Below are 10,871 nucleotides of genomic sequence, written 5' to 3'. Positions count from 1 at the left end.
TAGTCTCAACAATCAGTGTGAAAATAAGCAGCAGGCTCCAGGTAAATCCCCTTAAGTTCACGTGTTTGGTTGTTTACTTATCAAAATCGTAGTAAAGAAGATTTTGAATGTGCACAATAGTCGAATGTTCACAAGGAAACTTTCATTGTGGTCGAAAGTGATAAAATTATTGTTTCCAAAGATGACTGAAGAACTAAACAACCTCTGCCCCCCACTTGCTGTGCGAGGGATGACGGTGTTGGATCGGTAAGAATATTTTTAAAACCAAAGTTACGTTTTAAAGCAAACAATCTCGGGTTTTGTTTACAGCAATACTGTATTTGTATGAAACTTAGTTAAATTGGTCAAAATATTCACATATCATAAAATATGCCAGTAGTGCTTTTTTAATGCAATTTCAAACGCCCAGCTTTTGTAATTGTCAGCAAAACACAAAGTTGTGGCAATATAGCTGTTTGAAAACTGAAAATAGATTTTGACCACCAGGTATCATAATAAAATATGATTCTGACATTCTTCTGGTGAAAAACAACAATTATACACCTTTTGTTTAAAAAAGACTGTATTTTCTGGCGTTTCGCCTGTACGAACGACTAGGCTTCTTCAGAGAATAAAACAAACACAGTAGCGAATATACAATCTTTTTTAAACAAAAGGTAAGAAAACTTATAAATATGTCTTTACTTACAGAGAAGCTTTTACAAGAAGTGCAACAGTAGTTGGAGCAATTGTTCCAATTGATCAGTTTCAATCTTTTCTAAAGCATTTCAAAAAACAGCAAGTCCACAAAGTCGGCCTAAAGCCTGTTACAAATGTCCCTACTACAAAAATAAATCCTCAATGGAAAAAGGTGCACAAACTTGTACTTCTACAGCCAGGGACTATAGTTACAGAAGCGGAAAAGATGAAGTTCAAACTGCCAGAGGACTTAATTGAACACGCAATTACACTCACGTACAGTACATTTTTTTGACACATACCCTGACATAACATTTACAAAACAATAAGTTTTTGCGGTTGCAGATACAACAACTTTATTCCTTCAGAAGTGTTTGAGGCTGTACTGCCAAGTGACATGCCCAATCTCAGCGCCTATACAGAGGTTGGCCACATAATTCATGTCAACTTGCGTGAGCATCAAATGCCATACAAGAAACTTATTGGTCAGGTATAAAAACTGATGCATAAAGTATGTAATGCTGTAGTTTATCTGATTGTATTTTGTTCAGGTATTACTTGATAAAGTGTCACAAGCAAAAACAGTTGTTCACAAATGCAACACGATTGATAATGAATTTCGAACATTCGAGTTTGAATTGTTGGGAGGAGAACCACATTATGTCACTAGAGTTGTGGAGTACCAACGAAGATTTGACTTTGACTTTTCAAAAGTAATTATTTGTCATGTTATGTAGTAATGCAAACAACAAAACATACACATCATATATTAAAAATAATGTCACAGTTTCCAAATTATTCCCACTTTTGTTGGGTTTAAAATGTACCAAGTGTTTTGTGTTATTTAAGACATTATTTTCAGGTGTTTTGGAACTCAAGACTTGGTACAGAACACAGAAGGTTGGCAGAGTTTATAAATAAGACTTGCACTGTGTTTGATGTCTTTGCTGGAGTAGGACCATTTGCTGTACCTCTGGCAAGAAAAGGTGCGATTTAACATTCTGAATGCTTGACCCAATTGATTTAAAATGATTTCCCAGAATTTACTGGAATGGCACGAGCCTAAAAAAGATTCAATTTTGCAGGTTGCACTGTTTTTGCGAACGACTTGAATCCAGAGTCATTTAAATGGTTGCAGCACAATGCAAAGCTAAACAAAACCCAAATAAACTGCTTTAACATGGACGGCCGGGACTTTTTGAAAGTTGAGCTTCACAAGTATTTGTTGGAGATGTGTGTGTAATTAGAAGTTGCTGTTTGGTGGAATATACATTACACTCTAAACGTATTTTTTAATCAGATCTGAAGCTGGAAAAGAAATACATATTGTGATGAACTTGCCAGAAATTGCCATAGAGTTTTTGGATGTTTTCAAAAATCTAATTGAAAGGTATTTTGACAGGATTACCAAAAGTAGATATATGTATCTATTGTTTCATAAAATATATGTATATAAAACAAGAGGTGTATGTTAAGCAAAATAACAAAAGCATTTGTGTTTGGAGTATTACTATATTTCTTTGGGAAAACTTATCAGGTCTTTTGCAAAAAATAGAAACAATGAATCGTCAGAAATTAGCAATCAGATTGAATTCCTTCACAAGTGCCATATATGTGTTCATTGCTATACATTTTCCCCTGCCACAGAAGGAGAGGGTTAGTATTTTTGTGTGTTGTTATTTCAAATAGTGGTAAATGTAATGGTGTTTCTTGTTTTAAGAACTAATGGGCCAACGTTTTGAAAAACATTTTGGACAACCAATTCCAAAGGATTGCAATATTCACTTTGTTAGAAGAGTTTCTCCAAGCAAACATATGTACTGTTTATCTTTCGATCTTACAATGGATGTTTTAGTTGAAAATGCGGAGGAATCTAAAGAACCAGAGAATAAGCGTTTAAAGTTGTAACTGTTACAACTACTTTTTAATAAGCAAATAAAGTTTTACTTGAATATCAGTTTAATTGTATCTGTGGACAGGGATTGCAGCATTCAATAATTATATGCAGTGAGATATAGGTATATGTCAGTATTTAAATATTGTTCTTAGGTTGAAGACCATTGTTAATCGTAGAATTTCTTTGTATATGAGGTATAACATCTTGTTACAAATGTTGCTAAAGAAGGTTATTCAAAAGTGCAAAAATTCAAACATGCACATTGCAATAGCATGTGATACTAAATGTGAAACAGTGCATTGTTTTGTCACACCTGGGAGTTTTCAACAGTTGAGAAAATAATTGTCTTTATTGATAACTAAGCACTTCTGCAAAAAGCCTGTGACTTTTTAATCAAATACACATTGTTTGGCTGGTAGTATTGTTATGCTGCAAATATACCTATTTGGATATAGTATACGTGTTGATGTGGACTGTCTGCAAGAATTGTTTTGCTGAATTTGTGTTTAAAGCTTATTAAGTGGAGCCAAAATAAATTTTACACCTCAAATGGTACAACCACCAGGAATCTATTTTTTCCAGTAGAAGCAATTTCCAAGGAAACTGTAAGGACAGATGACACAAATGTTTATTGTAAATCTGACAACATGCAACATAGCCAAATTTAGCTGTTATATACCAAACAAAATATGCAAATGTAATATTTTTGAACAGCCAGTTTATTGCTACTGATGTAGAACATCTGTTAAAAATTACTGACACACATATTTGCATTGCTGTCCCATTTATCTCATTGATGAAATAAATGCCACCCTTGAACTTCTTAGAAGATACCAACATTACACACTTCCTATGTACTCCAACAACGAATAAAACTCTTGGCTTGAAATATCAAATTTCAAGGGTAAGGACCATAATTTGGACAAGTGTAATACTAATACGTTATGATTGCTGCAAAATATTGAATTTTCCTGAAAGTGACTTCAGATTTTTAAGCATCACAACAACACAATATGAAAAAAGTTAGTTTGACAAATTTGCAGAAGATGGACTATAAGCTTTTGATATTGCACTGTTGGCTTCTTCAAAGTTTGATAGCTTCTGCAATGCTGATTCTAGGATATCATTTTCAGCAAAGCTTTTGCTGTTGCTTCCCCAAAACACTTTAGAAGCAGGGCTGAGTCCACAATCATACAAAGTTTCATTTTTTTTACTTAATGTGTTTTTGGGTGGTGCAGTAAACAAGTAAAATTCAATCTTCTTAATGTACATCGATACAAAATCATAAAGAGCAGCAATAGGTTCGAGTGGCTGGAACCACCCCTGCAGCACATGTCTGGTGGGAAAAACAAAACGCACAAGTACTTTGGGATGTTTCATTATTAATGCAGCTTTCTGTTGGTCTCTTTGAGCCCCAACCATTAAGTTTTCTTCTTCTGATTGTTGGCGCTTTAAGTCAGAGATCATCATTCTCAAATCTTTCATGGTGACATTGAAAAACTCATCCTTCACATCATTATCTACAGTTTCTGGAATGCTACTTTCATGATACAGTATGGGTTGTCTGTTACATGGTTCTGACAAATGGGTCAAGTAACTCATGCCATCAGTAGAAGAAGATGGCACTTCAGAGCTGACAATCTCACCTTTAGAAAATTTTACCTTTTTCAATACATTTGGACTTGTATTTTTTTCCATTGGTGGTTGTAGAGGAGTTTCTTCTGATAAAGTGTTCTCGTCTGTCACAGCAATTGTGGTTGTCTCACTGGGACCAGCAAATACCTCTTGGGTGTCTACTTCCATTGTTTTGTTTTCTTCACAATGTTTCTGAACAAACATTTTTTCAGGTGTTTTACGCTGGTCCCTGGTACTGTTTTTTTGAGAACTTTCCTCCATTGGATCATCCAAAACCTCATCTGTATTCTCATTGGTCAAAGTTTGTTGATTTTCAGTTTGTAAGTTTTGTGGTACAAGATCTTCCTTTGCGGATATTTCCTCTTCTGCAATTTTTGGTATTGTTTCACTGCCTTTATTTTGGGATTTGTTTTCAGAAGATGTACTTGGTACATCACTCATTTCAACTGTTGTAGCACAGTTATCTTTGAGTGGTGCAAATTTAAGTCTTAACAATGCTCTTCCACTTATGCCCAAGCCACCCAGTGTTGTTTTTGAAAACATTTCCTCAGTCACTTCCTGTCTCATATAAACCACAACAGCGACATGATTTTCAGGTTTACTGCATTTGGTGATATCTTCTTCAAATAACGTGACTACATCTTTAAGAGTAGAAGTTGTTTGGAATCTGGCCTGGAGCCTTGTCCCCCCATCCACCTGCAATGCTATTTCCACAGGTTTACTTTTATAACTCTTGTTACTTGCTGGGTGAAGTTCCAGTTTGGCATTGTTTGGTAGATTTGTGAATGACCACAGAATAGAATTGTCCAAAGGCCCAGAATTGGTTCTTAACTCATACTCGTTAGGATTTAAATTTTCTTTCTTGCACACTTGATCCAAAATTTGGTACACAGTAAAAGACGGTGGAAACTTGATTGTCTTTCTTCTTTTGTTTAGACATAAGACCACAACTGCTGGCATGATTTTGTTGTAAACTGTAATGTTAAAGATGAATTGAAGATGAAAATTTAATTTCTGTAAATCTACAGAAATAGCATGTATACTTTGAAGAGATATATAATAATAAAGAGGAGGGGTGGGATTCATATTTTTTATATTCACTATAGTGACCGCCGGCCCATGTGATATAAATAGACCAGACTTGCCAGTTACAAAACCTGTATATCACAAGTGAAAGATCAAATTAAATGTAAATCATAAAGCACACTTTTATCTGTGACAATAGCAATGTACTGCCAACAATCGATTTCTTTGCAATGGTGAAAGGATCCATTTTAAGGTTATATACAAGTCATACTATATTGTCACTGCACAATGTGTTGGAAGCCAGCTTGTTTTAAGTTGTACTGTTATTGCAATGGTAATTGTTGGGACAACATTGTTTGGGACAAGTATGTTCGGAGTTATGAGAAGATATTGGGTCTGAAAAGTACACCAGACCCAAGATATTTATATTGTTATATATATTAATATCTACTCTAATTTTAATATGCATTGTTTAATAATTACATGGTTGAGTTACCAGTGTCCAAATTTTTGTTAACTGGTGTTGTTTTGTTAATTGGCTTCCCTCTGGTCAATAATTAGGGCTATTTATAGCATATTATTAGCCGTTGTCCCGCTGGCCTCGTGGCCTGGAATACGGTTTAAAAATGAAATAGGCCTATACACATGGTTGTCATTGTCAACAACCTGTTTGCGGAAGTCATAAAAATCCCAAGAACCAGTTGTGAGTCAACAGTTAAACAACAATTGAATACCCTTGCTGACCAATAAAAACTTTTCAATTTTAATTTTCCAAATCCTTTCTTGGACCACTCGCTCAATAATAAAAAAGCAAGTGAGTTCAGGCAGGGCTGCCAGATGGTGAAAACACTTGACGGCCAATTTTTTTTTTCTGTTGCGGCCAAAATTCGACCAAATCACGTTATAAGTTTGATGATTTCTATAGAAACGACTATATAGCCGGAAATAAATTCGTAAATTGTATGTTGAAAACACTGTTATCTATATGCTTATCAGTGGTTTCAAAACCGGTTATGTTGCTAAAACATTACGATTACAACATAATTCTTTACCAACTCAGTCAAGATTAGTTTATGACGTAACAATTTTTCGGAGACATATTTATGACAACACAATCGTCCACAAATCTATTGATAACCTGAAACCAGCAATGCCTTTTGTGGATTTATATAGTACCAAGTGAAATTCGGCCAAATTCGGCCAAATATCTGCCTTACGACCAAACGATTTTTTCGCGGCCAGGCCGATTTTCAAACGGCCAAATTTCTGGAAATCCTGAGTTCAGGGTAAAAACCACTTCGTTTCGGTTCGACAATATCTATTTGTGGTGTACGAAATAATCTGAATTAAACCTTAGTCTACAAATTGCAAGTGCTTTTTACCCAAACAATCCGACAATGTAAAAATCTTCACTTACATAAAATAGGAGAAAATTTTGCTGCAACACGTTAATTGTCTCCGTGGATACACTTGCATGCTATGACTTCACCAATATTCCGTGTTTTTTTTAATCATGTTTTAACAGAAAACCCGTTCTTGGCTGTATTTATCAAAACTTGTGGACATTAATTGGCTTGTTTATATATGTTTCATTGGTTTGATCAGATTTGCAGCTTACTGAGTTTTTTTTGTCATGAAATGATTTGTCACCAAAAAATCCAGAATTTTTAATGTTTGGTGTTTAAATTTCCTCGAATATTAAGGTCGCTTGTCGGATCAATAAAAAAATTGAAAAAAACGTGTTCACAACTCATCGTTTGCCTCATTTCAAGGGTTCAAGTATGCGTTTTTACAGTATATCTCGCAGTGTTTTGAAAGAAAATACGGCGAATTAACCCAGGTTTGCGTATTTATTTTTATGCCTTGGCCCTTATTTTCGCTCACAATGCTCAGACCAAAATCTACCCAAGACGCCACCTGCTTCTAATTGTGAAAAATAACTATGAGGCGATATCGAAATGTCAATAAAGTTACGTTGCGCTTTGGAAGTGGTTTGTCTTTAACGCGTAATAAACTATACGCCCTATTAAAATTAACTTTCAATTGCAAATTGCCCATATCCACATTTCCTCAAAACATACCTTACAAACACTGGTGATGGGTGAAACGAATTTTGGTTCGCAATGTTACCGAACAATACACAAATGAGATAATACATAATGTCTAAATAAAGACTGTTCATCAACGAAACTCGCCTAACTATTTTCACGAAGGACCATTACACTGAAAATACGAGAGCATTGGCGACCGCGGGGCAGTTATAACCTCTAGTACAATGTAAATATTTTTTTTCGTTTTTGAGTCATAGTTGCCCATATCTCCAAATAGTTGCACATAGCTCCACATAGTTGTACGAACATATTTTAGAAGTGCAAGCTTTCATAACTCATTTGTGGGAAAGTACCCGGTGGTTTAAACATGACGCTGCAAAATGTGCAAAATCCATCTGGCGCGTCTGAAAAGTTTTGATGTAAAAGTCAATTCAATGCAAAAGTAAAGATAGGCCAATGATTTGTTCTGTTGCGTTACAGATCACCCTGTCTTTTTTTAATTTCTGAGGGAAAATAAATTAAAAAAGTTTTACATGTAGTACGTTTGAAGACTTAGGCAGGAACAAAACAAATGAATGTTTCAAGACCATTGCTTTGTCTCAGAAACAAAGTTGCTGCAAATAGAAAGTATTCCTCTCAAGTGCCTGAAGTTTTGTGGAATTTGTCAAATTACAAGTTGAGCGCTTAAAATGTACCTTGCTTTTCACTGAGCTGAATTTACTGTATTTTTAGTTTTTTTCTTCCTGTACAAACTCGTTGGCAGGACAATGATGCTTATGGCCATCTTAACTATGCTCTCTATTACACATGTGGAGGATTGATGACAACAAAGTTTATATCACAGTATAGTCTTTGTATACATAACATTGATGCCACAATGAAAAATAAAAATACTATTTTACAGGCATTGTGATTCATCGCATCAGAAGCAGTTTACAGTGCATTCACACTGCACTTACAGGTTGTGTAAAAATTATGAGCATTTTTGTTTCATGCATTATATATTTGGCATTACATACAAACACATTTGGTATTATTGGGCTACTTTGAAGAGGGAGTTCTGTGTGTTGACTGGTGTGCAACTGTTACATGAATTTATTGAGACCTTCTGTAAAAACAAAGAATTTTTGCTTTGATGTTGTTTGTAAATGTTATGATATGCAAAACTGTCTTGAAACAAGTTTTTATTCGTCTTAGATCTTCCCTGCGGTATCCCGAAATTCCACTGGCTGGCCTTGCATCGACCAACATTGGAAAATCCAGCATTGAACTATATATTGCCCTGTTCAAGCCAAAGTCAATTGACGTTGATCCAACAGAAGATACTGGCCTAAACTTACATGGGGCATTTGGTGAAGTTTTAAATATGAACAAAATAAAAATGAATTATGAAAATAGTGCAGTTGCCTTAGTGCACACTGCTCAAGTGTTTGTCAATAAGGATACTGAAAAGCCAACACCTATGAATGCCAAGACTGTTAAATCCTTTGAGAAGATTTTTATTTCTACATCTTTGTGACACGCTTTTATTTTGCTTTATTGTGACGGACACTGATTTGTAAATGTTATTAATTATTGTCTTCAAGTAAACTTTTTGGTGCTTTTTGTATTTTTAGTTTCGTGTTTTTTTAAAATAAAACACGCAACAAGTGATATTATGTAATACATAATGTAGTGTTCACAACAATATTGCATGTTTAATCCAAGTAAACAACAATTTTGATTAAAAGTATTTTTTGAAGCCTGTTTGTCCCGTGAGACAAGAAAGATGGAAGGAGCTATTCGGTTTGACGTTTCTTGAGAGTATATCAAGTTAAACAGACGGGGGTGTTCTTAAATTGCGATTTAGTTGCACATAGCTCCATATAGTTGCACGAGCACATTTTCGAAGTACATGCTAGCGTTGATCATGAACGACTCATTTGTGGGAAAGTACCCGGTGGTTTATCATGACGCTGCAAAAATGTGCAAAATCCATCTGGCGTGTTGTGACGTAAAAGTGACTGCAATGCAAAAGTAAAGGTAAGCCAATGATTTCTTCAATTGCGTTACATATGTTCCTGTTTTTTTTTAATTTCTGAGGGAAAATGAATTAAAAATGTTTTGCTAGTAGTAGGTTTAAAGTCTTAGGCACCAACAAAACAAATGAATGTTTCAAGACCATTGCTTTGTCTCAGAAACAAAGTTGCTGCAAATAAAAAGTATTCCTCTCAAGTGCCTGAAGTTCTGTGGAATTTGTCAAATTACAAGTTGAGTTTTAGCGCTTAAAGTGTACCTTGCTTTTCACTGAGCTGAACTTACTGTATTTTTAGTTTTTTTCTTCCTGTACAAACTCGTTGGCAGGACAATGATGCTTATGGCCATCTTAACTATGCTCTCTATTACACATGCGGAGGATTGATAAAAACAAAGTTCATATCACAGTATAGTCTTTATGTACATAACAATAACATGGATGCCACAATGTAACATAAAAATACTATTTTGCAGGCATTGTGATTCATCGCATCTGAAGCAGTTTGCAGTGCATTCACACTGCACTTACAGGTTGGATGATGTGTTTACAAATTATGAGCATTTTTATTTTGTTCTTTATATATTTGGCATTATATACAAACACATTTGATATTTACTCGGCTTCTTCAAGCAAGGCGTTGTGTTTGTTGACTCATGTGCAACTGTTTCATGAATTTATGGGGACTTTTTGTAAAAACAAAGAATTTTTCTTTGATGTTGGTAAATACCATTACATGCAAATCTGTTTTGAAACAATTTTTGTCTTAGATCTTCCCTGCGGTATCCTGAAATTCCACTGGCTGGCCTTGCATCGACCAATATTGGAAAATCCAGCATTGAACTATATATTGCCCTGTTCAAGCCAAAGTCAATTGACATTGATCCAACAGCAGATACAGGCCTAAACTTACATGGGGCATTTGGTGAAGTTGTGAATATGAACCAAATCAAAATGAATTATGAAAATAGTGCAGTTGCCTTAGTGTACACTGCTCAAGTGTTTGTCAATAAGGACACTGAAAAGCCAACACCTATGAATGCCAAGACTGTTGAATCCTTCAAAAAGATTTTTATTTCTACATCTTTGTGACAAGTTTTTATTTAGCAGAAGCTGATTTGTAAATGTTATTAATTATTGTCTTCAAGTGAACTTGTTGGTGCTATTTGTATTTTTGCTTTAATTTTTTATATCAAGCACGCAACAAGTGATATTATGCAAGACATAATGTGGTGTTCACAACAATATTGCATTTTTAATCCAAGTAAACAAAAATTTTGATTATTTTATTTTATGTATTACAATAAGTCACCACTTCCAGCACCATGCCCTGCAACTTTTGTTCCCATATTGAGTTTGTGTGTTCACAAATATATTCCTAAGGTGAGCCTGTGGGTAGTGTCCGAGCATATTTTATTCCCAACAGCTCAATTGCGATCGTAAAATATGCTTGTAGTTTATTCGAAAAACGCATTCAATACACGACAGATGTAAACAATGAAACTCATTAGCATAGTTTCGCTGTGTAGGCGCTTCAATGTCCTTTTAATGCGCGCATACACAGCAAAAT

General features: G+C 34.9%; 4 protein-coding genes across 6 annotated transcripts; 3 read left to right on the top strand and 1 right to left on the bottom strand.

The window, feature by feature from the left end:
- Positions 1 to 90: 90 nt before the first annotated feature.
- LOC145898838 (tRNA (guanine(37)-N(1))-methyltransferase-like) lies at positions 91 to 2,630 on the top strand. Its single transcript, XM_082987472.1, has 9 exons — positions 91 to 246; positions 691 to 954; positions 1,024 to 1,168; positions 1,230 to 1,391; positions 1,541 to 1,664; positions 1,764 to 1,911; positions 1,979 to 2,068; positions 2,234 to 2,334; positions 2,399 to 2,630. Exons 1-9 carry the CDS (start codon positions 125 to 127, stop codon positions 2,584 to 2,586), a joined length of 1,344 nt encoding a protein of 447 aa, XP_082843598.1. The 5' UTR covers positions 91 to 124; the 3' UTR covers positions 2,587 to 2,630.
- Positions 2,631 to 3,185: 555 nt separating this feature from the next.
- On the bottom strand, positions 3,186 to 6,119 carry LOC145898432 (tether containing UBX domain for GLUT4-like). Its single transcript, XM_082986876.1, has 2 exons — positions 5,903 to 6,119; positions 3,186 to 5,184 (listed from the first exon to the last, which is right to left on the bottom strand). The coding sequence occupies exon 2, from the start codon at positions 5,168 to 5,170 to the stop codon at positions 3,599 to 3,601; it is 1,572 nt and encodes a 523-aa protein (XP_082843002.1). The 5' UTR covers positions 5,171 to 5,184; positions 5,903 to 6,119; the 3' UTR covers positions 3,186 to 3,598.
- A 1,550-nt stretch (positions 6,120 to 7,669) lies between these two features.
- On the top strand, positions 7,670 to 8,920 carry LOC145899170 (uncharacterized). Its single transcript, XM_082987897.1, has 5 exons — positions 7,670 to 7,729; positions 7,838 to 7,962; positions 8,020 to 8,130; positions 8,192 to 8,248; positions 8,485 to 8,920. The coding sequence occupies exons 2-5, from the start codon at positions 7,859 to 7,861 to the stop codon at positions 8,804 to 8,806; spliced, it is 594 nt and encodes a 197-aa protein (XP_082844023.1). The 5' UTR covers positions 7,670 to 7,729; positions 7,838 to 7,858; the 3' UTR covers positions 8,807 to 8,920.
- A 384-nt stretch (positions 8,921 to 9,304) lies between these two features.
- On the top strand, positions 9,305 to 10,642 carry LOC145898998 (uncharacterized). 3 transcript variants are annotated; one of them, XM_082987705.1, is made up of 5 exons: positions 9,305 to 9,309; positions 9,418 to 9,536; positions 9,600 to 9,710; positions 9,778 to 9,834; positions 10,072 to 10,642. In XM_082987705.1, exons 2-5 carry the CDS (start codon positions 9,433 to 9,435, stop codon positions 10,391 to 10,393), a joined length of 594 nt encoding a protein of 197 aa, XP_082843831.1. In that variant the 5' UTR covers positions 9,305 to 9,309; positions 9,418 to 9,432; the 3' UTR covers positions 10,394 to 10,642. The 3 variants fall into 3 exon arrangements, with proteins under 3 accessions (XP_082843831.1, XP_082843830.1, XP_082843832.1); XM_082987704.1 differs by lacking the exon at positions 9,305 to 9,309 and having other exon boundaries at positions 9,404 to 9,536; XM_082987706.1 differs by lacking the exons at positions 9,305 to 9,309; positions 9,600 to 9,710 and having other exon boundaries at positions 9,404 to 9,536.
- Positions 10,643 to 10,871: the final 229 nt, after the last annotated feature.

Source organism: Ascidia mentula, chromosome 4 (genome assembly GCF_947561715.1).
Source record: "Ascidia mentula chromosome 4, kaAscMent1.1, whole genome shotgun sequence".
In the NCBI taxonomy this organism is placed as follows: domain Eukaryota; kingdom Metazoa; phylum Chordata; class Ascidiacea; order Phlebobranchia; family Ascidiidae; genus Ascidia; species Ascidia mentula.
Note: the sequence above shows the minus strand (reverse complement) of the source record. Positions and strands in the feature narration are given on the sequence as shown.

What these genes read in the sequence shown, in the direction of transcription:
- LOC145898998 (XM_082987705.1), top strand. Translation starts at nt 9,433, where the DNA reads ATGAATGTTTCAAGACCATTGCTTTGTCTCAGAAACAAAGTTGCTGCA. An exon ending in TGGAATTTGTCAAATTACAA is followed by an intron (nt 9,537 to 9,599) that starts GTTGAGTTTTAG and finishes CTGTATTTTTAG; the next exon opens with TTTTTTTCTTCCTGTACAAA. An exon ending in CATTCACACTGCACTTACAG is followed by an intron (nt 9,835 to 10,071) that starts GTTGGATGATGT and finishes TTTTTGTCTTAG; the next exon opens with ATCTTCCCTGCGGTATCCTG.
- LOC145898432 (XM_082986876.1), bottom strand. Translation starts at nt 5,170, where the DNA reads ATGCCAGCAGTTGTGGTCTTATGTCTAAACAAAAGAAGAAAGACAATC.
- LOC145898838 (XM_082987472.1), top strand. Translation starts at nt 125, where the DNA reads ATGTTCACAAGGAAACTTTCATTGTGGTCGAAAGTGATAAAATTATTG. An exon ending in ACAAGAAACTTATTGGTCAG is followed by an intron (nt 1,169 to 1,229) that starts GTATAAAAACTG and finishes TATTTTGTTCAG; the next exon opens with GTATTACTTGATAAAGTGTC. An exon ending in TTCAAAAATCTAATTGAAAG is followed by an intron (nt 2,069 to 2,233) that starts GTATTTTGACAG and finishes TGCAAAAAATAG; the next exon opens with AAACAATGAATCGTCAGAAA.
- LOC145899170 (XM_082987897.1), top strand. Translation starts at nt 7,859, where the DNA reads ATGAATGTTTCAAGACCATTGCTTTGTCTCAGAAACAAAGTTGCTGCA. An exon ending in TGGAATTTGTCAAATTACAA is followed by an intron (nt 7,963 to 8,019) that starts GTTGAGCGCTTA and finishes CTGTATTTTTAG; the next exon opens with TTTTTTTCTTCCTGTACAAA. An exon ending in ACAACAAAGTTTATATCACA is followed by an intron (nt 8,131 to 8,191) that starts GTATAGTCTTTG and finishes ACTATTTTACAG; the next exon opens with GCATTGTGATTCATCGCATC.